This window comes from Sphaerodactylus townsendi, linkage group LG06 (genome assembly GCF_021028975.2).
Source record: "Sphaerodactylus townsendi isolate TG3544 linkage group LG06, MPM_Stown_v2.3, whole genome shotgun sequence".
NCBI lineage: Eukaryota > Metazoa > Chordata > Lepidosauria > Squamata > Sphaerodactylidae > Sphaerodactylus > Sphaerodactylus townsendi.
Genome location: NC_059430.1, coordinates 26,452,670 through 26,476,877, shown reverse-complemented (window position 1 = coordinate 26,476,877; position 24,208 = coordinate 26,452,670). Strand labels below are relative to the sequence as shown.

Here is a 24,208-nt window from a genome sequence, read left to right as displayed (position 1 = left end):
TATAATCTGGAGTCATTTATGGTCAGAACATTAATTTTAAAACACTTGTTGCAATTTGAATGACCTGCCATTCCAGACTTAGCATGCTGTGAAGGGCTAAGTGACTTGTGTATGTGCTTAAAGGTCAGTCCCCTGTTAACAGGAGAAGGGCCAGGGCTCAGTGGCAGAGAATTTTCTTTGCATGCAGGTTTGAGCCACAGCATCTCTGATTGTAAGGATCAGGTAGTAGGTGATGTGAAAGACATTCACCAGAGACCTTGGAGAGAGAGAGAATGCCTGTCAGAATGGACAGTCCTGACCTTCACCGATCATTGGTCAGATTCTGTATAAAGCAGGTTCATGAGAAGGATCCACTCAGCAGCGGTCGTGGTAACAGCAGAAGCAGTTAAGTAAAGAAAACACAGGAACCCAGGCGTTGTTCACTTCAAAGAACAGAAGGGTTTATTCCTTGTTTCCAAAGTCACAAAACAGTCTGACAGAGTGCAGCGCAGCAACTGTATAACCAAAGCACGCATAGACCAAACTGTTCTGTGCATACATATAGAGACATTCAACCAATCAGGGAGCAGTGATGCAATCACACTAGATGTGCTTGGTCATGGTTGCATCACCCACCTGAAACTAGGTGAAAGGTGGAGGATTGCATCAGCCAAGCTGTCAAGTAGATTTTGGTGATCTAACTGTCAAGTCCTAACACCCCTTCCCAAAACTACTATGACAGCACCTTTATTACTTTCAGCTGTTCTAACATTGTCTGATGCTTATTCTGTGACACAGCTTTAGTAAACACATCAGCAACATTTCGCTCTGTCTCAACATAGGCAAGTTGAATAGTTCCATTCTGTACTAGCTCTCTAACATTCTGGTACTTTACTCCTATGTACTTAGTTCTTGTCTTCATGTTTGCAGTCTCTGCTAATGCGATGCAGGTCTGTGAATCATCAAACACGGTTATAGGCTTCTTTATGGATTCACCTAACTCAGTTAGCAGTGTCTCAACCCAAAGTAGCTCTGAACATGTTTCAGACAATGCGCAGAACTCAGCCTCAGAAGTGGACAGGCTGATTGTGGTCTGTTTTCTAGAACACCAGGTGATAGCTACATCACCATACTGAATGACAAAACCAGTACAGGACTTCCTGTCACCACAGTCTGCAAATGAACTATCTGCAATAGCACGCAACTCTGTGCTTTATGGACTGGATCAGTAAACCATGATCAGCAGTTCCTTTTAAGTACCTAACCACACGTTTAACACCCTCCCAATCATGTTTGCTGGGCTTGCTAGCTTTTCTGCTTAGCGCACTAACAGCAAACGCTATATCTGGGCGTGTCCAGTTAGATATATGTAGGAGACTACCTACAACAGATTTGTACAGTTCAGGATTGCTGAACTCCTCACTTTCATTAACTTTCTGAAAGTCTAGGGACATTGGTGTTGTGGCAACCCTTGCCTTTGACAATCTAGTCTTGCGCACCAATTCATTTATTTTGTTCTTCTGACTCAGGAGATAACCTTGCTTTGGTGTAGATATGACATCAATACCCAAGTAATGTTTGATAAAACCTAAGTCCTTTAGAACATACATGTCACTGAGTTGTTTGTACAATTTGTCAAATTGTTGTTTAGATCTTGCACACACACATATGTCATCAACATAAAGAAGAATGACCTCTTGATTCTTTTTAGTTCCCCTGATATATAAACATGCATCAGCAACAGACTTCTTAAACCCCAGTTTAAGCAATGTACTGTTCAGTTCATTATACCAGTTAGCACCAGCTTGTTTTAAACCATACAAAGAACGATGCAAAGATAAACAGTATTTGGGTCTGCTTCTTCATACCCTGGTGCAGGCTTCAGATAAATTGCTTCCTTCAATTTAGCATTTAAAAAAAGCACACTGGAAGTCATAATGCTTCACCATAAAGCCTTTCTTACTAGCTAATGCAAGCATAGCTCTCAAAGACTCAGGTCGTGCCGTGGGAGAATAGGTCTGGTCATAATTCAGCAAACGGTCTTGTACAAACCCCTGGGCGTACAAGACTTGCTTTATACCTTTGAGTACCATTTGGCAACTCTTTCCTCCGAAACACCCACTTTGACCCAATTGCCTCCTCTCCTTCTGGCAAAACAGTCTTGGTAAACACCTGTTGTTGCACTAAGGTTTTATACTCCTCAGCCATAGCTTCACGCCAGAGCTCTATTTCAGCTGGCGGTAGCTTTAACATCTCTTTATAGGAGCTTGGCTCTGATACCTGTGCTTGACAAACATAGACGTTTTGAGAAAACCCATACCTGTCGGGAGGTATCCCTTTTGTAGACCTATCAGAGGTACGAGGTACCTTAATTTGTTTCTCATCTTCTTCACTACTGCTAGTGTCACTGTCTTGCAGCCCTTCCCCCTTCTCAGCTTTCTTCCTTGGACGCTTGCCACTACTAGAAGCAGTTGGTTGACCTTGAGCTGCTGCAGGCTGCTGCCTGGCAGTTCTGTTAACCCCTTCATGCTGAGTGAAAGGTAGCAAAACCTCTGTATTAGCATGGATAGTTTCCCATCCTGCATGCTTTTCAAAGTTTGCACTTCGAGAGATCACAACCTTCCCATAGGAATGTGCAAAACGAAAACCTTTTGTCCCAGATTCATAACCAAGAAACCTCAATCTCACCCACCTCTGATCCCCCTTCCGCCTTTGGGCGTCAGGTACTCAGCACATTGGCATAACTGACAAAGATATGCAAATGATCCAGAGATGGATCTTTCTGGTACAGCAAAAAATAAGGAGTCTGGTTCACACTAGAAGACCATACTCTGTTGGTCAAGTATGTGGCAGTGTTCACAGCCTCAGCCCAAAAATGTTCAGGCATGTTGGCATCCAGAAGCAAACAGCGTTTTATAGTATGTAGAACCCCAAATTTCCTCTCAGCAACCCCGTTTTCAAAAGGAGAGAAAGGGTTGGTCTTTCTGTGACGTATGCCTTTCTTTCTCAACCAGTTCTGGAACCCAGAACCCAGGAACTCACCTCCTTCTGTCCGCTTGGAGGCAAGCCACTTTATGTGAAAACTGTCTTTCCACCATTGCCACCCACTCTTTAAACCTTGGGTAAGCCTCAGCTTTGGATTTCAGGAAAAGACTATAGGTGAACCTGCTATAGTCATCCACCAAACCATGTGGTACTTTGCATGCCCCTGACTGGGTTGAAATGGTCCAGAAAGGTCTGCATGAATTAAACCAAATGGCCTATCTGACTGTCTGGTGCTTTTCCCTTGTAGAAGGAAATGCCTTTACTTTGGCCTTACTGCACACAGTACAATCAAGATAATTAGGACAGGACTTGGCTTTCAAACCACCACAACCTGGACATGTTTCCTAGCACTTTGAAACTGGCATGTCCTAGCACACGGTGCATATAATGAATACAGTCATCATGCATAGGTTTGTTAACTGCATTAGCCATGCTTTGTCCTACATCATTGTTACTTAGCTGATAAAGGTTATTCTGCAGTATACCTGTGGCACAGACTCTCCCTTGTTTCTTAATAGAACAGGTCTGCCCACTAAATTCCACCACATATCCCTCAGCTGTCAATCTTACAACGCTTAACAAACAAAATTCAAATGAAGGCACAAAATATACATTACTCAGAGAGCCATTTAGAGCAGGAACAAATGCTGATCCTTGTAGTTGCACCTTTGCTGCGGTGCCATCAGCTAAACAAACGTGGTCAATAACAGGTTGGCGCACGTGGTCAGTAAGGAGACTTTCCTTATTCACTATATGCTCAGAACAAGCAGAGTCAATGAGCCATAGTGAGTTGGAGTCCTTCTCCTTGCTTGTTACCAGGAAAGTAGATGCTTGTGATTCCTGTCTGTTAGCCCTCGCTTTCCAAGGTGGCTTGTTCTTCCTCTGCGCCACTTTTGCATTTGTACAGGCCCGTGCAAAATGGCCAGGATTCCCACAACAAAAACATTTTTTCACAGCACAGGAAGTAGGGACGGCAGAATCAGCAGGAAAATCCCTCTGCGATGATTTCTCAGCCGTGCTCTCGAGCTGGTAGTCCCTCTGCTTCTGGTGGTCTAGCAGCTTGGCAGTGACGTAATCCAAAGTCAGCGTAGACTCCGCAACGCTCTGGAAACTGCATACCAACTGGTCCCAGCTGCTATCCAACGACGAAAGCAACAGATAAACTTTGTGGGAGTCTTCAAACTGTAAACCTCGATCAGCGAGCTGTGCAAACAGTTCACGCATCTGCTTCAGATGCTCAAACACAGATCCTCCTAGCCTCAGTTTGAGATTGTACAGTTGTCTTGTGAGGAGGACTTTTGCCCCAGCCGACTCACGCTGATAGATGCCTTTCAAAGCCGCCCACGCCTTGGCTGCAGTCTCAGCTTCTCGCAGATAAACCAACTGTGAGTTTTCCACTGCTAGTACAATAGACGCACGTGCTTTTTCATCTGCACGTCGCTCAGCAACTGTAGGGGCCGCTGGAGGGGTAGAGATAACATTCCACAGGTCCTCACGAATGAGATAGCTCTGCATCTTCTGGCTCCAAGCCACATAGTTATGCTCATTCAGCCTCTCAAACAGCAAGCCGGACATAGTGGAAGCCATGGCAATAGCTGAGTCACACAGCACGCAGTACACTCACTGTTACTCACGAGTAGCACGTAGGAGCTGGGCCCATAACCTGAGAAGGATCCACTCAGCAGCGGTCGTGGTAACAGCAGAAGCAGTTAAGTAAAGAAAACACAGGAACCCAGGCGTTGTTCACTTCAAAGAACAGAAGGGTTTATTCCTTGTTTCCAAAGTCACAAAACAGTCTGACAGAGTGCAGCGCAGCAACTGTATAACCAAAGCACGCATAGACCAAACTGTTCTGTGCATACATATAGAGACATTCAACCAATCAGGGAGCAGTGATGCAATCACACTAGATGTGCTTGGTCATGGTTGCATCACCCACCTGAAACTAGGTGAAAGGTGGAGGATTGCATCAGCCAAGCTGTCAAGTAGATTTTGGTGATCTAACTGTCAAGTCCTAACAGTTCATGTGTAACAATCAGTATTTATGCCATTAAAGGTTAAACTGTAACTGTGTAACAATCAGTATTTTGCAACTGAAAGATGTCTGTCCTAATCATAGTTCTATAGAAGTCGTTGTTGTTGTTGTTTTGGTGAGTTGTAGCAAGATCGACTTTTTTTTAAAAGAATAATATTTATTGAATTTCACATAATGACAAACAACAAAACAAACAATCACATACATAAAAGCAACAACAAACGTTATATAATTATCAAAAAGTTAATTAAAACATTTCAGGTTTGGCTACAACATTTTGAAAAGGTAATAGATTGAGGATAAGGTTCCTATCGATTTTCCTATCATCTCTACCTTACATCTGTCTTTTCTGTTATTATTAAACTATTGTTCCATAATTGTTATTTTTAATCAAAAGGTCCCCAATCTATCAAAAAAGAAAAATGTTCTGGTTGTTGCAGACCATTAGTACTGTTTTTAAGCTAGTCCATTTAGAAAATAAAAATTAAGGATTCCCCATTATTATCTTTTTAATGATAATTAAAATGATATTCTTATCTTTTTAATGATAAGTAACTATCTTACTATTGTTTTTAATATAATACAAAAAAACTTTACTATTGGGGTGGCTCTATGGGAAAGGGTATCAATGTCCATGTGATTCTTATTTCTTTCTTTCTATTATGTCAGGCTGATTTTTTCTACTGTCATAACCGTTCAAGGAAGTCCAACATTCATTTTTTAAAATAAGGTTTCCATATCTCCTCAAACTTCTCTGGTTTATCCTTCAACCTCCAGGTCAGTTTATCCAGTGACATTATTTCTTGTAGTTTTTCTTCCCAGTTCACCATCGTAGGGACTTCTTTCTTCTTCCATAATTTGGCTATCACTAGTCTAGCCGCAGTAATCATGTAAAGAAATAAGTTTTCATATTTTAAATTTTTTGCGTCTTTGATCAGTCCCAACAAAAAGAGTTCTGGCTTCATTTTGATCTTAATTTTTAATATTTTCCCCATTTCCTTAGCTATCTTTTCCCAGAATTTTTTGATTTTATTACATTTCCACCATATGTGGATTAGCGTTCCCTTCTTTTTCCTACATTTCCAACATATCCCCTCTGTCTGTTTATTCATTTTTGATAAACGTTCTGGTGTGTAGTACCATCTGTTAAATATTTTTATGAAATTCTCTTTCAAATTCATTGAAAGAGTGAATTTGTTGTTCCTTCTCCAGATATTTTCCCATTCTTCGAGATTGATGTTTCTTCCTATATCTTCCTATATCTCTGGCCCATTTAATCATCGTATCTTTCACCACTTCTTGTTCAGTTTTCAGTTTCAGTAGAAATGTATAAATTCTTTTTATTATTTTTTTGTTGCCTTTGCCAATGATATCATCAAATTCATTTGGGTTTTTTTGAAACCCATAATTTGCTAAATCTTTTTTAAAGATCTCTGTTAGTTGATGATAAGAGAACCAATGACAATTTAGAATTTCTTCTCTGGATCTTAACTCAACTTTATTTTTTTCCCATTTCAATGTTTCTCTGTATGTGGGCCAGTTCCCCTCTGTATGATATTCCTTTATTTGGAGTGATTCTGCTCTTGAGACCCAATTTGGCATTCGGTTATATAAAATATTTTTGTATTTTAACCAAGATCGACTTTGAGCTTAAGTGGAGATACATAAAGTTTTTAAGGTGGGAGTGCAGTGAACTGCTACCACTGAGACATAGCTTCCTCTTTATGAATCGAAAACATTGCAGATCTGTCTTTCCCAGTGCCCTGGCTGTCTTCTGACATGGCCATTTGCCCAATAGATGAACTTTTAAAACATGAGTACAAGGGTCTGGGATCAGTTGCAGTTAACTGAATTATTGGTGAAAGGTATAACTGGTGAAATGTCTAGACCAGGGGTAGGGAACCTGCGGCTCTCCAGATGTTCAGGAACTACAATTCCCATCAGCCCCTACCAGCATGGCCAATTGGCCATGCTGACAAAGGCTGATGGGAATTGTAGTTCCTGAACATCTGGAGAGCCGCAGGTTCCCTACCCCTGGTCTAGACAATGCTTGCCTCAAAATTCTGTGTTCACTATTACCCTTGTATTCCTGTTGTATCTGGGCTATATTAAAATGGTCAGTGATTTAGTCTCTTGAGTAAATCAGCCGAACCTGAAACCAGACCTGTATCTAAATGTGTTATATGGGTGGGGGCAAGTCTTGTAAAGGAATGGGAGAGGGCGAAAGCAGCAAGTTGACAGGAGTTTTGTCAAATTCTTTATGAAGCAAATTCATTCTCATCTGCTACATTCTATCACCTTTTCTATCTGGGCCCTTTCTTCCTTTGTTGTTTTGGTCTAACATCTGCATCAACAACTGAGTACAAGGCATAAAATCGGAGTGAATTTTCTTAGTATTTGGGGATTGTCACCTGTGTTAGAAGTGAATTTGCCTCTGGAAATAATTGGGGCCATGAAAGGGTGGGCATGAGCAGAAAAATACCAGGTATTACTTGGCCTGTCTTCCATTGTTATTTGCAAGCCATCTTGATGCAGCTGTGTAAAAGAATGTGTGCCCTCTTGCAGAATATCTTTTACTCATTAGTGAATAACTGTTGTCCATCTCCTGTTCTCACCTGCCCCTGAATCTGAGATTAGCTAAAAGAGTTGGGATACTCAAGTAGTCTTACACATCATAATCTCTCATTATAGGAAAAGTATTTCCCTGTAGGAGGGATGCAATAACCAGGCCATTTTAAGCACCACCTCCTCTCAGTTGAGAAAATAAGTTCTTATAAGATAATCTAAAATTAATTTAGAGGCAATTCCTGCCATGAAAAACAAGACTGTGAATATTTGAGAGATGTGCAGATTGCTTTCCCTGCACTGTGTGGTGTTAGGGGATGAATTTCTTGGTGGATACGAATGATTTTTCAGGGAGGTATAATTGTGAAGTCTTCCATTTAGCAATGCAAACACAGATTTGCCTTCTTTTCACCTCCTTAATATTCATATATAGCCCAGGTTTTGGTGAATATACCATGCAGTTGGCAGTATAATGTATGTAACTAAACTTGTAACCACTTTTTCAAATGGGTGAAAAAGACCAAAGCCTATTAAAGGGAAATAGGGTGGTATGGTGACTCTTCAGATTTAGAAGATGGCTTTCCATTGGATAGAGCTCTACTGGGCTTGTTCCCCGTTGTCGAATGGCTTAGTTGGGTCCAAGACATCTTTACTCATAAATGGGAGAGATCTCTGTATAAAATGTGGGGAGTGAAATTGGAAGGGCTGAAGATTTGTGCAGGTCGGAGTGGGGTCTTTCCAGTGCTTTTTTTCAGAGCCAGGCTTATTTCTGGAATTTCTGTGGGATGCACCCAGAGGCCAGTTTCAGCCGGTGCTGCAGGACGCCCTCCTGATCTGCTTGCAGACCACCCTCTGTTCATCAGAGGAAAAATGCCTCCAAACTTGGGGCCCTACTTTGCTATTATATGTAACAGTCATAAATCTCTCCAACCTCTCTTTCAAAAACCCATCCGAGATACTGCCATCACTACATCATGTGGCAGTGAGTTCTGAACCTAGCAGGTTAGAAAATCACCAATTTGGAGGGGCTGCAGAAGACCTCAGAGTTGGACATGATTCAGCAGCCTTAATTCTGACTTCCTGGCATTTGCAAGTTAAACCACACATCCTCTTTCACATGAATATGGTGAGATCTCATTTTAAAGATGCAAGTTAGCCGCAGTTGAATTTTGGGTCTTGATAGATCGAACTTCTGTCTTCATATTGACTGCTGTTTTGAAAGCAAGTACTTGACAGTGATCTGAGATGGTTGAAATGTACATTAGTGTCCTTGGAAAACAAGGTCTTGAATTATGAATAGATAATTTCCAAAAATTTTGAAGTCCTGGAAAAAGCTTGATGACTAAAACTGTTGCGCGGGAGAGGCAAGTTCTGCTAATAGTCTTAAGAGGCACTAAAATGCTCTCATCAAGATAGTGAGCTTAATAGGGCTCAGAATAAAGGTTCTGACACAAGTGGCGCTTAAAATAACTTAAAAAAACCCACTGGATAATCGGAACGGGGAGGAGGAGGAGGGTTGGAAAACAGGTCAAGCACTAGGACCAGACCGGAGCATTCCACTACATGAAGGTCAGGAAGTGGCTGTTGATTCATTCAGCACTGGGGTTCTTTCTTTCAGTGAGACAGGTGTAGCTCAAGTTCACTAGAAATTACACTGGGTCTTTCTATGCTGTTGGGCTGTTTCACATGGAATGCTGCGCTTTTTGGAAGTGGTTAGATGGGTCTAGAAGCATTCTAGTTAGATGGGGAAGCAGAGTGTGTGTGCAGATTCTGGAGCGTATCTTTTAAGCATCTGGCAGTTTTGGAACGTAGTATTTCCAAAATATGCTTCTAAGTTATGTCTGAATTCTTGACTGTTTAAAGCAGCCTTTTCAACTGGAATGTATCTAGAGGAGTGGATCACTGTGTATTTCACGATCTTGACAGTAAAACCTGATAGTATTTTACTTGTCCTTGTGTATTTGAGTACGTAAATTATAATGCATTTTATATAGAGGTGAAAAAATTCTGTTGCAGTTTAATCCCTGAACTATTTAATACGTAGAACACTGTCTTGATAAATGTGTGCTGCTGGAAGGCTTAGCTACTCGAAGTAGTTTGTTTAGTGTTTACCTTAGTACTTTATGTTTCATTCTGTTAGGTGCCAAAGCCTCTACATCAACCAGCTGCCGAGTTCTGTTCTACTTCGAGTCTTCCAAAGGATCCAGTTCTAAGAAGGGAAAAACTACAGGATCTAATCAGTCAAATACAAGGGACCTACAACTTCATGCAAGTATGTTTCTTTAGCTTAACACTAGAGGCGTTCAAGAATACAGATCTGAAGCCTAACTAAACATGTGTATAGTAAAAAAAAATCCAGTTCAAGGATTTTAAAGATCTGTTGCACTGAAATTTACACACTGCTTCAGTTTATTGTTCCCCTTATTGCTGGCCTTGCAATAAGTTCTTGCCTATTTTCATCAGTTCGGTGAAATTTTTGTCTTTAAGGAGTCTCTCCTGGATTTTGATAAACCCTCACAAAGTGCCGTTGGTTCATCACAATCTCCTCCAATTGATTCTACAGGCAATCCTAGTGGTAGGTAGTAAGTGGTGACAGGTTTATACTGGTGCGTTTGCTAGTTCTTGTAATCTAATTTCATGTTTGTTTGCTTGTTTATTTAAAAAATATATACCACCTTTCCTCATGGTTCAAGGTGACATACAATATCAGTTAAGAACATTTTCAGTTAAATCAAAAAATAAAATAGCAAACCCTGAATCTTTCCCCTTCTTGCTCCCTTACATGTGCATATATTAAGTAAGGCCTGTCCTCTGCTCTAAGGTTCTGCCATTCTAGAAAAAGAAAGTTATTTGGAGCAATATTCAGTTATAAAAAGTTATAAAAGTTATAAAAGTAACACATAGTTCGAAGATGCTGTTTCCATTTTTGACAGTAAATATGGCTTATTGACACATTTACAGAAATTATCTTTCATTTTATTTGACTGAGCTTAACAGTCTTTCACAATGTAACTCAGCAAAAAATTTAATGACATATGAGTTTCATTTGCCTAAAACCTTTAGCTACTAGTGTTAACTTATGCAGTAGAATTTGGAAATAATGCAGTGAAATATGCTCATTTGGTTACTTAAAACTATTTCAAAAGTTACATACTAGTATAGCTTTAAAAAGTTGAATCTGAATTATCTTGTTTTGTACTAGAGTAGTGCTTAATGCCTATTCATAACAGCTTACAGAAATGCAGAAATACAGAAATTACAGAAATCTTTGAATTGTTAGTCTTCATTAAAAAATTTTTTGGAACTTTTAGTAGCTAGTTGCTTCTAGACCAGGGGTAGGGAACCTGCGGCTCTCCAGATGTTCAGGAACTACAATTCCCATCAGCCTCTGTCAGCATGGCCAATTGGCCATGCTGGTAGGGGCTGATGGGAATTGTAGTTCCTGAACATCTGGAGAGCCGCAGGTTCCCTTCCCCTGTTCTAGACCAAGGGTCAACATTGCAATCCTAAGAATACTTTCATAATGGTCAACTTCATTCAGTAGAGTCCAGTAGGATTCTGAGTAGACCTGCGTAGGATTGGACTGTTATAAATGTGAGGCTTCATGTCTGCATTCTTATTTTATCCATTACGTAAAGACAGACATACAATATTATAGTGTATTCCAACTCAGAACAGCTCTTAACCTGTTTGGAAAGTGTGATGCAACTGTCTTTCTCTCCTGTCTTGTAGCTTGTAAGGATCAAAAACTTCCCAGTCAAAATGACTTCCCTGAGCAATCAGTGCAGGTAAGAACAAAGCAGTTTTGTCGTATGAGGACAGCTAACATTTCTTGCGATAGAAGTATGGCTTTAAATGGCTACAAAGCAAGATCCTGATCAGGATCTAAAAAGCCATGCCATTATCCTTACGCATGTAATGAGTCTTGTCTGCTAGGTAGCCTGGGCGGAGTCTAGAAACTGGGGTGGAGTCTCGAAAGCAGGTTGAGATAAGAGAAGATGAATCCCAGCAAGGAGCACAAACCTTGAGACTTGCCTAAAGTAATCACTTGTCCTTTGATGTCTGGTAACCAATAATTGTATAACATATAAGATTGCATTAAACTTCAGTTCCTAAGCTGTGTGCTTGTTAGGTCTCAGTCCTTAAGCCAATAAACAGACTCTTGATAGCAGTGTTTATGGAAAGCAATATTAGGCAGTAGTCCCTAGCTTGAGAAAGCCAGTTCTGGAGACCTGGCTTTTCATAGGCCATTTTATCCCCAAACCACCACCCCTCCCTTTTCCCCAGTGGGAATGTGAAAAGAATTGTTTAGGAGCTGAGGTGTCTCAAGGATGCGGAAGGAAGAAAGTTATGCCACCTGCAAAACCTCCCACCTGTGGTGCAACGGACATATCCTGTTGCTCGAGGCCAGGATGTTTCACAGGGTCTTGCCTAGTTATCTGCATTCGTCATCAAGCAATAAACATCAAAGGGGCAAGAGAAGAGAGGAGAAACAGACCTCTTCTACATATCAATCAGAGGTTACATCCGTCAGGATATACACAGAGTAGGCTATGTGGTTGCACCAGCAGCCCATCAAGAGTTGGTTCTGATACTACCGATCTGAGTCTTAAACATACATTCTTTATCTTTAGTATGCATTTATGCTTTACAGCCAGTATGGAAACTCCTCTAGTATGGAATTTCTTCTGGCCCTTGATGCCTAATTAACATGCAGCTGAAGATTGGATGGGTCAATGTAACACCCTTGAGACATAATGTCATAATTGGGTGTGGGCCAATATGTAGTTTGGCCCAGAGACTAAATTCAGTACTTTGAAAATGACCTGAACTCAAGAACCTTCCATTTTTAAGCTATAGGAATTCCCATTTTAAAACCCACCACTTCAACTCAGAGGTGACGTGAGAGTACCTGCTGGTAAAAAGTACCGTTAACTGAAAAGGAAACTTCCATACTGTAACCTTTTCAGGGCTTACTGCTAGCAGACTTCTCAAATCAGCCTTTTCCAATTGTCAGGCTGCTGCTTCTCCTGTGACATTACGTGACTCCAACACTTCCTTAGCATCTGACCGCACCACATCTGGGTCTGGATCTGAAACTGAACATGGAACCCCAGAGAGACCGCAAGTAAGACAAAGCTCTGCTAATCCTTCCCCTGAGGCTGATTGTGTGACTCTGCTATTTCAGGAGTTTTCAACTGGATTTTTAAAATTGGCACCTGAGCTGCCAGCTGCCAACTATAGGTGTGTAAAGTGCCGTCAAGTCACAGTCATCTTATGGCAACCCAGTGGGGTTTTCAAGGCAATAGGCTAACATAGATATTGTCAAAGGCTTTCACAGCCGGATTCAACTGGTTCTGGTGGGTTTTCCAGGCTGTGTGGATCCACCAGACCATGGCCACACAGCCCAGAAAACCCACCAGAACCAACTAACATAGTTTGCCAATGCCCTCCCCTGCTTAGCAAGCCTGGTATTCCTTGGTGGTCCTCCATCCAAATACTAGCCAGGGCTGACCCTGCTTACTTTCTGAGATTTGCTGAGATCAGGCTAGATCCAGGTCAAGGCCTAGTTGTGCTGTGCTGTGTGGGAAATAATATTCTTTCCATGAATCTAAAATGTGGGGACATTGATCGCTTTGGAGCATGAATTGCAGAGTTTTGAATATGGCTGGTAAGAATTGCTATTGTAGCTCATGCATCAAGTGTAACCTTTCTATGAGTGCAGCCACAGGAAACTGACCTCTTATAGATTCTTTTGGGCTGGCTTCATTCCTTTGTTCTTTCCATTAATAGTATTTTGCTAGGATACTGTGAAGAAAGGGGAGAGAGGGGATGCAGTTATCCCTTCCACATTTGCTGGGTTACAGGTGCGGTGCCCCCCATGATCTGGAAATTTGCATAACATTTTTCTGCCCTCCCATCATATCAGAGAACAAATCTGAATTTGTTTCTTTTTTTTAATTTTAACTTGTGTATGATATTAAAAGATAAAATATGTTGATATTATACAATACTGTACATATATTTTACACATTTCTGAGTTTCTAAACTTTTTCTGTGGTGTCTTAATTTCTCATGCCAACCCATGATATATCAAAACTGTGATGGGGAAAGTTGCGATGTGGGAAGAATAACAGTATACAGCAGGAGTATGTTTATAGATTTACACATGATTAACATAGGTGATTTTTGCCTGCTGCCTTTAAGATGTGATATGATTTAAGAGTTGATTGTACTTAGATTACTATCATACTACCTTTCAACATCAGTATTGAAATTTCAAGCTGGTAACAAGATGTTAATACTATGTACATAATTTTGGCTCTAAGTCTATTTGATTTAAATACATCCTGGTTTTTCCCCCAGCAGGAACCTGAATCCAAAGCATTAGTTATATTTATACAGTCAACACAATGTTCAGTCCAACTCTAGGGCTGTTCCGGGATCTACCTGGATTGGCTTACTCAAGACTACAGACTGTTGGCCTTAGGCTAAAGCCCAAGAGCCCTTCAACTCTGGCCAGATCCAGACTTCAGTATCTGAAACCAAAGCTCACAATTTTTCTTCTTCAGCTGGCATACCATTTCCCATGATTATCCTCCCTGCACAACCACCTTGTGAAAGCATATTTTTAGATTGGTCATGTTCTTTCAAGTCTTGTTTAACGTCTTTTGATTAAGAGCCTAGTAACTTCACCTGGCTGTGTCTCGGGGCATCTGTTCCACTTTCTCAACAATCTGAGAACTTCAGTTCACCTCGATCTTTGTACCAAGCAAGCCGATGAATGTCAGAGCAGTTAATACCCCCAAAATTGAAACAGCCCAGGTGAATGGAACACTACAAATCTGAAATTAAGATAGAAATTAATTCTTGATTTAAAGGTCTGTATTTTTTGCACATTCCAAACAAAAACTGTTCTGTAATAAAGGTTTCCTAAGTAATTACTCCTAAATATTCATGGTAGAATGACTTCACTAGGGGAGGAGTGCAAACTCTATAATGCATATGCAGATTTCTCTGAGATAGACAAACATTTGGTACAGTATAATGTTTAAACCCTGAGATCAAGAAGTCTATAAAATTATAAATGGGGTAGAAAATGTTGACAGACATTTTTCTCTCTTTCTCACAATACTAGAACCAGGGGGCATCCATTGAAAATGTTGGGGGGAAGAATTAAGGACTAATAAAAGGAAACATTTCTTCACGCAATGCGTGATTGGTGTTTGGAATATGTTGCCACAGGAGGTGGTGATGGCCACTAACCTGGACAGCTTTAAAAGGGGCTTGGACAGGTTCATGGAGGAGAAGTCGATTTATGTCTATCAATCTTGATCCTCTTCGATCTGAGATTGCAAATGCCTTACCAGACCAGGTACTTGGGAGCAGCAGCAGGAGGAGGCCATTGCTTTCACATCCTGCATGTGAGCTCCCAAAGGCATCTGGTGGGCCACTGCGAGTAGCAGAGAGCTGGACTAGATGGATTCTGGTCTGATCCAGCTGACTCTTAGGCTTTACCATGAAACCAAAGTTGATCTCCATGAGAAAGCCTATTTGTGTTACCTTGTGCACATGAAGGTTTTAGGAGCAATGTGGGTTTAATTCGAATGTGTTTCCTACAGTCAGCAGAGAAGGGTGGAGATGATGAATGTGCAGCAGAATTCAAACTAAGCAGCAAGTATTCTATTCTTCACCACACCCAGTTGCGGCGATTGCTGGCACTTGCCAGTATATGGTTTAACAACTTCGGTTGTTTTCTGCCAGAGTGACTGTCACTGTTTGGTTCCCTCAAGGCACCTATTCCTCTTTCAAGTGACTCGCAGAGACCATTGACACAGTCAGCTGCTACCATGTCACCAATGCCCCAAGCAAACGCTTTCCCATCTCCTCCATCAAGCAGCAGTACTGTTACCGTGAAAGCAGCTCCCTTTCAAGCTATGCAGACAGTAAGTATAAATCAGCCCTCCAAGTAAGCCAATAAAATTAGGTGGGAAAGCAGAATCTGTTGAATTATTTTTCTGTCCCTGGCAGATGGGAGGGTGTGCTCTGTTTGATGGACAGATCTCACTAGTCAGAAGAAAGCTTGTGTCCAGTGGCATCTTTAAGACTAACCAAGTTTTATTCTTGGTATAAGTAACCCTGCCTGAAGTTACTCTGTATTTACCAAGAATAAAACTTTGTGGGTCTTAAAGTTGCCACTGGATTGAAACTTTTTTCCTCTGCTTCAGACCAATACAACTTCCTCCCTGAATCTCTCTCTAGATAAAGGGTGTGTATTCTGGAAAAAATATCCTACCAGTCTCTCTGATGTAAACTTACATACCAGAAATTCCCCAGAGAGGAAATCTTTGTATAACTCTTCACGATTCTGTAAGCAGGTAGCAGCTCTTTTCAAATCATGTGACTGAATTAGATTCTTGTTCTACAGTTCTGGCCAAATGCTCAGTGAATTGGGAATCCCAGCTTTTTAAAACTTTTCCTGAGGTTATTTGGCGAGTGATGCCAATTGGATAGGAATTGGAGTTACAAGGACAGTATGAATCGTTGTCGCTTGAGTGGTCAGGGTAATATTCTGCTCTGTAAGAGAACAAGCCAGAACAACAGCCAAAAGCTTGTGGTCCATAGCCCTTGTACTTGGAAGAATGCAGGTACTTCTGAATAATTTTCTACACTGTTGCAGGTCTTCAAAGTGAATGCGCCTTTACCACCTCGTAGGGAGCAGGATATGAAAGAGAACTCCCCGCATTCTGCAGGATATAATCAGAACTTCTCTACAGCGAGTACACAGACTCCACTCCAGTGTAAATTACAGTCTACTCAAAATGCTGGACAAACCACTTTTTCTCAAGAGTCTGGGCCAAATGGTAAGGAGATTATGCATGAACCTTTGCAGATTAGAGATGTAAGAGAAAATCTATCTCCAGACTGGATTTAATGGTGTTGGGAAGCAGGGTTTTTTCTTTTCCTTGCCTTCTTGCAGTGTCACAGTGCATTGGTGCACTCTTCAGGGTTTCCCTGGCTTTTCTCCAGCGCTTTTCAAACTTGCTTTGCTCATATGTTTTGGGAAAGATGTCAGTATAGCCCCTATGATGGCTGCTGTGTGGGTGGAAAATGTGGATTGTCTCACCCACATGGCAGCCATTATCATTGACCCCCTCCCTTCTCCCCAGGGCAAATTATAGTGCTGTGCTGGTCATTGGCAGACAGGGAATGGAATGATCCTTTTTCAGATGGCTTTCCAACTTGTTTCCCAAGGCATTCTGTGCCAACTCGCATCATTCATTGTTGTATATAAAATAAGCTGTGCTGGTCTCTGCATTTTCCTCTTGGGAATACCAATGGAGGCTGTGAACTGAGAAAAAGTGCTCCAGCTATTGAAGGGATCTCCTGTAGGCTTGAAGAATGAGGTCAAGGGTGTGCTTGTGCCAGTTCGAGCACTGGCTCACTATGTAAACTGGCACTTGAATAAACTACCTTGGTTGCCCCAAACATGTCACCTTACCGTATCTTAAGTGCAGTTGGCAGGACGTTTCCTTTACAAGCAGCTTGCACATACAGCCAAGCCAGTACTATTTCCTCCCTGTATTGTAAAATGTGGTTTTAGTATTAATAGGTGGGGAGCGGCAACATGTAAAGTAACCCATTGAACTGCAGAGCGTCATTAATGTACAAGTAAGGGAATGTTTTTCAACTGTATGAGCCGGTGTGGTGATTAAGAGCGATGGACTCTTATCAGGAGAACCAGGTTTGTTTTCCCACTCCTCCACAGCCTTGGGCCGGTCACAGTTCTCTCAGAACTCTCTCAGCCTCACCTACCTCACCAGGTGTCTGTTATGGGGAGAGGAAGGGATGGCATTTAGAAGCTGCCTTGAGACTTCTTACAGTTGAGGAAAGTGGGTTATTGATCCAAACTCTTCTATGATCTGAATGCCGGTAGTTAAAACTGACAAAGTAAAATGGGGGATATAATTATTTACTCTTGATGTGGATAGTGTAACAGGTGCCTGTTGGTTTCAATATGTGTTTGGTTTAGTGAAAGTCTATATTCAGGATAATTGTGTTGAACGTAATCACTGTTCAAACACTTTCCTTCCCCTCCCGCTTCTCTTATCCAAGTAGTAGAGGGAGTGGAGATTCTCCTCAGGTGTTGGAATAAAGACGGGGTGGGGTGAAGTCCTAAAAGATTTTGGCATGTCCCTTCTTGCAAAGGCTTAATTAAAGCCTTATTATGAATTTGATCATATGTGGTAGATCATTAGCAGATACATTCAAAACTAAACTTCTCACCTTAAGCAGCTAATTACCTTTCTGAGGGAACAGTTCCTGCAAGCAACGGTAGCCTCACCTTTCATACAGCACAGACGACACCTTTCCCTAGACCACCTCCAGCATTTGTCTCAACCCGTGGGTCAGCCAGAGGCCCCATCAGAGGTACAAGATCAGTCACCAACACCTACCGCTCTCCTGGTGGCTATAAAGGTATGTCCAATTGATAAAAATCTCTCTTTCAGAAGAATTGGAACTTTGCACCATAATCTTCCGTTGAAGCATTTAGAATTGCTTGTGCGCTGACGGTCATTTAGTATGTCAGAAGGAAACAGATATTGAAAAAACTCCCAACTGGCACTGGCTCTCAATGTTGAGTTTTGGCAACAACTGAGAGCACTTTCAATTCATGGGTAGATGTTAGTGACCAAACATATACTAAGACAATGCTGTAAAATGGGGACGATGTAGTAGTTGCAAGAATCCCTTTGGGTTTTGAGTGACTAGTTTCCAGTGAAGAGCAAGTACAAACGATCAGGACTTCTGGAAAAATGGCATTTGGAACAGATTGAGCCTTCAGTGGTTCTCTGCCGCACATTACCAAAAGGGGTAATTGCTGGCCACTTGCGGAACTAGGGCAACAGGGCCTGGCCCCAGCCTCTGCAGGGACCCTGCAGACCTTCAGTTCGACAGGTGAATTAGATTGGGTCCTCTTTTTGACCCACTAGTTCTGATTCAGCGCAGGATCAGTAACATGCATGCTGGCCATTTGGCTTTTAGAAACAGCCTCTCCATTGTTGTTTTTTGTCTCTTGTCTGCCTTTCTGCAGTTTTTACTTTCCCTTTCTTTGGGTGCATGCTTATTTTGGGGCTCTTTCTTTGCTCTCTTGTTTCATGGGATCTGAAGTATGATAACGCAGATCCATCTTTTTAACCTGTTTGCATACTATTGTTCTATTTGTTGTTGTTTTGTTACATTGTTATGCTTTATGAAAAACAATAAATTAGGCTTAAAAAAGAGCAGTTAACAAAAGATGCCTGGAGTGAGGGAGAGGCTCCTTATTGTGTGGCTGTTAAATATTTGCACTGGATAAGTCTCATCTGGATGTCAAAATTTTGTGACAAGCCCTCATCTTCACCTGAATAACCTTAGCCCCTACACGACTGGAGCCAATTATGTCAATATTAAGTCCATAGCTTAGCTCTTAAAGCAATATGTTAATCTGGTAAAGTGAAATGACCCTACTGCTGCATCTTTTATTCCAGCAAGTTTTGAAGCCTACAGGGGATCCCCTTCAGTGTCTAATGGCAGCTATGGCCAGTTGCAGCTTCCTGGCAGAGATTATTCTGGTGTGCAATATCCTCAGAGGGTAAGGAGGCTGCAAGTCTTTTTTTAGACTTGCAGCTTTTATTATTGGCATCTTTGATCCCAGATCAGAAGCAGGAGCAAGCGCTGATTTGTGAACAGATGGAGATGAGCAGTGTTTCACAGTGGTGTGCTGTAATAGGTGACCTATCTCCTGTGCACCCCTGTTACAGCGGCATTACTGATGGGACTTTCAAATGTATTGACTTGACACTTGTGTGTGATTTTTCTGTCACTAAGCTTCCAATCTGATCGTGGCAAAACTGGACTGCTTTGGAGGTGTTCTGTCTTGCTCTATGTTCCTAAGGGTTCATTGTAGTTCTAAGCCCACATAATAAAAGAGTGTCCACTGAAATGGGGCTCAAGTAAGTGACTGTGAGGGCACGCATAACATAATAGATGTTGTAGGTAAAGGTAATCTCCTATGCAAGAACTGGCTGATTTAGTAACCCATGGGGTGATGTCACATATTAACTTTTATTAGGCAGACTATGTTTAGAGGTTTGGTTGCCATTGCCTTCCCCAGTCAACTACACTTTATCCCCAGCAAGCTGAGTACTCATTTTACTGACATGGGAAAGATGGAAGGCTGAGTCAACCTTGAGCTGGTTACCTGAAAATGACTTCAATTGGGATTGAACTTAAGATAGTGGGCAGAGCTTTGACTGCAGTACTGCAGCTTACCAGTCTGTGCCATAGGGCTCCTTATAGACATTTTACCCTACCCCGGGAGTGTCCAACTCTGGTGCTTCAGACGTTCATGAATTCCCATCAGCCCTCCTGGCATGGCCATTTGGTCATGCCAGCAGGGGCTGATGGGAATTGTAGTCTATGAACATCTGAAGCACCCGAGTTGGACACTTCTGCCCTACCCCATATAGGCAAACGTTCATGTTGCTTCTCAGTTCTTTCCTCAGTAGTGCAGTGTGGAGAAGGAAGTGTTGGGAGGCTGCCTACGTCGGTCTTACAGTGCAACATATTTGCAATTTCCATTCAGTGCAGTCTGTCAACCTGTGTTTCAAAACCTGTTCGCTCTCAAAAGATCTGAACCAGGGCTTAATCTAAAGCACGTTACTGTTTTGGTGGAAGAAGATTTGCAGGCAGTTGTACTTGCTGAATGGGAACAAATGTTTCTCTTCCTAGGAAATGAATTACCAACAGAATTATAAGCGAGGAGGCATTAACAGTGGGCGAGCAAACTCCAGAGGTAAGGCTCCGTTGGTAATGTTTTAAAATACAGCACAGTACTATATCCTGTGAATTGAGATGAAGAAAGCATTTGCATTGAAATTCACACCTGCTACTTGTGTGCTCGAGACAGAGAGGCTGTTACAGATTGGGTATCTTTTTCAGTTTTTACAATAGTAGGTTATTCTGATTCTGAAATGAAGGAGAATATCAAATGACGGGGAACTCCCTCTCCTCACTGACAGACATAGAATTTGCAGCTGATAAAAATTTCTACTGGGGAAGCCTCCCTCTTGGATTTTCCTTCCTTGAGAGAGGAGATGAGGCTGCCTGAATCTTTCTTGATTTGTAGGCATAAAAGCTTTTTAGAGGAGAATTCAAGAGCTAGCAGATTGTTTCTTGCAGATCCATAGGTGCACCAAGTGGTTCCATCCGAGGATTAAAGGCAGAACCTACTAAGAAGCTGTAGGAGCCTGTTGGAACCTAACACCCCTCCCCCATTGCAATTCCTTCCTGGTCTATAATTCGTGTCACTCTCGTCACCTGGAGTTATGAGGAGCCAACCCTGTGCTTGTAAAGGCTACAGGGACTTGAGTAAGCCTGACAGAAAACATAATGAGAAAAATGCCATTGCCATTCCTCAAATTTGGATTCGTAAGACTATTGTAAGACACTCTCAGGTGGGCAGGGTGCAACAGTGAAACACCGTCTGGTTAATTTTGTCAATCAGTGCTTGAACAACTCTGTCTTATTAGGTATAAAATAAGTGTCTCTGTCACAGCTTCTTTTTTTCAAGAAAAAGGCATTGCAACTAATTATATAGTGGAAGAGATGGAGGTTATCTCTCAGGGCATTAAGTCCCACCTTGGCCATGCCCTGCCTTTCCCCTGAAGATGGTCCCCATCCCCAGCTCCTCTAAATAGACCTTGAGGGGATTCTCTTCCTGTTGTCTTTAAAAACAGTTTTCCCGTCTATTCCTGTTGCATCACAGAATTCTCACATTGGTTGGGGTATGTTTCATCGATGGTACACTTCCGAAGCTGAGAAGATGACTCTTGAAAAATGTGAATTTCTGCATGTCCTCTCCTTTCAAGGGGAAGGAAAGATTCAGTCACCCATCACTGGATGACTTTGACAGGACTTACTGTAAACGCCCCTTTTCCTGTGTGTTCTGTTTTGTCTTCCCCATAGCCCAGTGGATTATGAACAGGAGAATTAGGAAGTCTTGTCTGGAGATTGGAGACTAGCTTCCATAAAAACTTGGTTAGGTATCACATTTCACTTATTGTGGGGAATATTTTTTAGTTTCTGTACCTAATAAGTATAACACCCACTACATACATGGAATAGACAAGGTATAAATCATTCCATGCTATGATTCTCAATTAATAATATGAACGTTATACCAGCTAAGTCATGTCATAGTTGCTGTCTGTAACTTCATAAAATCTTTAAAGCTTCTGTTTTTAGGTTACAGGCGCGAAACCAGACAGGAAGAGAATTGTTCAACAGGTAGAGCTCCAGGTAGAACTCGTGATAGAGAATACTTCAGAAGAAGGGAAATGAGGAAAGCTGAGAGAAATGGCAAAGAATCAGAGTCCGAAAACAATCTTGTAGCTGCCAAGATGCATCTGTTCAGTTAGTGCTTATAGTGCAGTTAATATTGGTAACTTGGTTTTCTACACTAAATAAACAGACATATTTTTAAGATGTGTGTTGTCTTAGTGGTAAGAATATTGCCTATGTCTTAATTTCTTATATTAGAAAACAATGGAGGACAGTGACTTGTTTCTAATCTAATTTTTAGAGTGGTCTGTCTTTGCCAAGGTGAGCTAGGGGCTCACAGACACATTCCTGGGAGTTATGGGTTTGTTAATGGTACTTAAAGAGGTAGAACAAGCCATTGTCAGTCCTCCTTAAATATTGACCTGCAGTATTCCTGGCTGATTTTTGGAACCAGTGTCTCTCAAGGGGCCTGCCAATCCACAGTAAAGAAGTACTGTGTGTGGTGTTAATCTTCACCACATAAAAACAGCCAGTGCAAATGCATCTGAAACTCTGCTGTTCTTCCAGTTTAAAGAAATGCACAATGAATATGTAAGAGATAAGAGCAAGGACTTCTAGAAAAATATCTGGAAACTCAAAAGGTTGGAAAAGCAAGATTCCTAAAAATGTGCTATGGTCTCTTCTCCCTTTTCCTTTTTAAAGGTATTTGTCTAAATTAACTATTGCTCATGATCTTTGACAGCAGGATGGAGCGATTCTTCTCAGGTGAGCAGCCCAGAACGTGACAATGAGACCTTTAACAGTGGGGACTCTGGGCAGGGTGACTCCCGCAGCATCACTCCTGTTGATATGCCAGTGACGAGCCAAGCAGCCACAATACTACCTGTTCACGTCTATCCCCTTCCGCAGCAGATGCGAGTGGCTTTTTCTGCTGCTCGAACTTCTAACTTGGCTCCTGGAACTCTTGATCAGCCCATTGTGTTTGACCTGCTGTTGAACAACCTTGGCGAAACTTTCGATCTCCAACTTGGTAGATTCAATTGTCCAGTGAATGGCACCTATGTCTTCATCTTCCACATGCTGAAATTGGCTGTGAACGTTCCCCTGTATGTGAACCTCATGAAAAACGAAGAGGTTCTAGTATCTGCGTATGCCAATGATGGGGCTCCAGATCACGAGACTGCTAGTAACCATGCAGTCCTCCAGCTGTTTCAAGGAGATCAGATTTGGCTGCGCCTTCACAGAGGAGCCATTTATGGAAGTAGTTGGAAATACTCTACCTTCTCAGGATACCTCCTGTATCAGGACTGAATACTGTTTACCATAAAGCTGCTTCAGACAGTTTGGTGGCGGATGACAGGTGGGAGACTAACTTTTGCACTTCATACTGGTTACATAAGACACACAACTCTGAAATATGGGAATATGGTGTTCTGTCTTGCAATGTGAGATGGAGTTGGGTAAGCACTAATGTGGCACTTTATCAGTTGTGATGTAGCGTTGATAGTAAAGCTGTGAATGTATGTTTGCACTTATCCTTGAACTGTAATATCAGCTTACTACACTACTCATAATTGGCTTCGTGTGGAGTATTCACAATGCCTTGTGCCTAAATAAAAACAATGACTATGCCTTAGTATTGGTGTCTATGCTAGTTGGATAGTGATTTATATAATGCTTGCCCCTTCTGAAAGGTCCCATCTCTACCTTCCAAGCCAAGGATTGAGATAAATTTTTTTAAAGTAGCTGTTCAACAAAGATGCCCAGATAGTAGATTGTCTCAGCCTTAGATAACTGATCTTAAACTTAAATTTTGTTTATATATATATATTGCACAGCTAGTTTTGGGATTTGTTCTGAAGTGATCTGATTTATTGAACCTCAGTCTTTTCGCAGAAGTTTGGGTTCCTGCTCCCACCACGTTTCGCTGACAAATTATATGCAGTTAAAATACTGTTGATGCTAGTTTGTAGAAGAATCAGATCCCTGTATAATGTGATGTTGGGCGACTTAGAAAACTCACTAAACAAGCTGGTTTTCCTGTTCCTGTTTCCTTGGAGATCAGTTTTTTCCCCCGGGCCTTGCAGTTTGCCTCTTAAGACCCTGAACAAGCAGGTTCTGATTACCGATACACTGTTGATTTTGTATACAAACAGACTACTTCGTGGGACAGTGCTTCTAGCGAAATCCTTTATCTTCCTGTTGTGGCCAGCTGTCCACCATGCAGCTAAATGACGAATGGGGAAAGTCTACACCCTG

At 41.6% G+C, this 24,208-nt stretch overlaps 1 protein-coding gene across 15 annotated transcripts in view; it reads left to right on the top strand.

Moving 5' to 3' along the window:
• Positions 1-23,359, top strand: part of CAPRIN2 (caprin family member 2) — a 47,510-nt gene extending 24,151 nt beyond the window's left edge. For 5 of the 15 annotated variants that reach the window (XM_048501005.1, XM_048500996.1, XM_048500991.1 and 2 more), the window contains 10 exons: positions 9,765-9,896; positions 10,112-10,199; positions 11,357-11,412; positions 12,642-12,752; positions 15,418-15,570; positions 16,305-16,488; positions 17,918-18,103; positions 19,156-19,259; positions 20,399-20,462; positions 22,692-23,359. In XM_048501005.1, the coding sequence (XP_048356962.1) occupies positions 9,765-9,896; positions 10,112-10,199; positions 11,357-11,412; positions 12,642-12,752; positions 15,418-15,570; positions 16,305-16,488; positions 17,918-18,103; positions 19,156-19,259; positions 20,399-20,462; positions 22,692-23,260 (1,647 nt within the window). In that variant the 3' untranslated portion in view covers positions 23,261-23,359. Of the gene's footprint in view, positions 1-9,764; positions 9,897-10,111; positions 10,200-11,356; positions 11,413-12,641; positions 12,753-15,417; positions 15,571-16,304; positions 16,489-17,917; positions 18,104-19,155; positions 19,260-20,398; positions 20,463-21,913 lie in introns of all 15 variants that reach the window. The other 10 variants (XM_048500994.1, XM_048501006.1, XM_048500995.1 and 7 more) reach the window with 9 other exon arrangements.
• Positions 23,360-24,208: the final 849 nt, after the last annotated feature.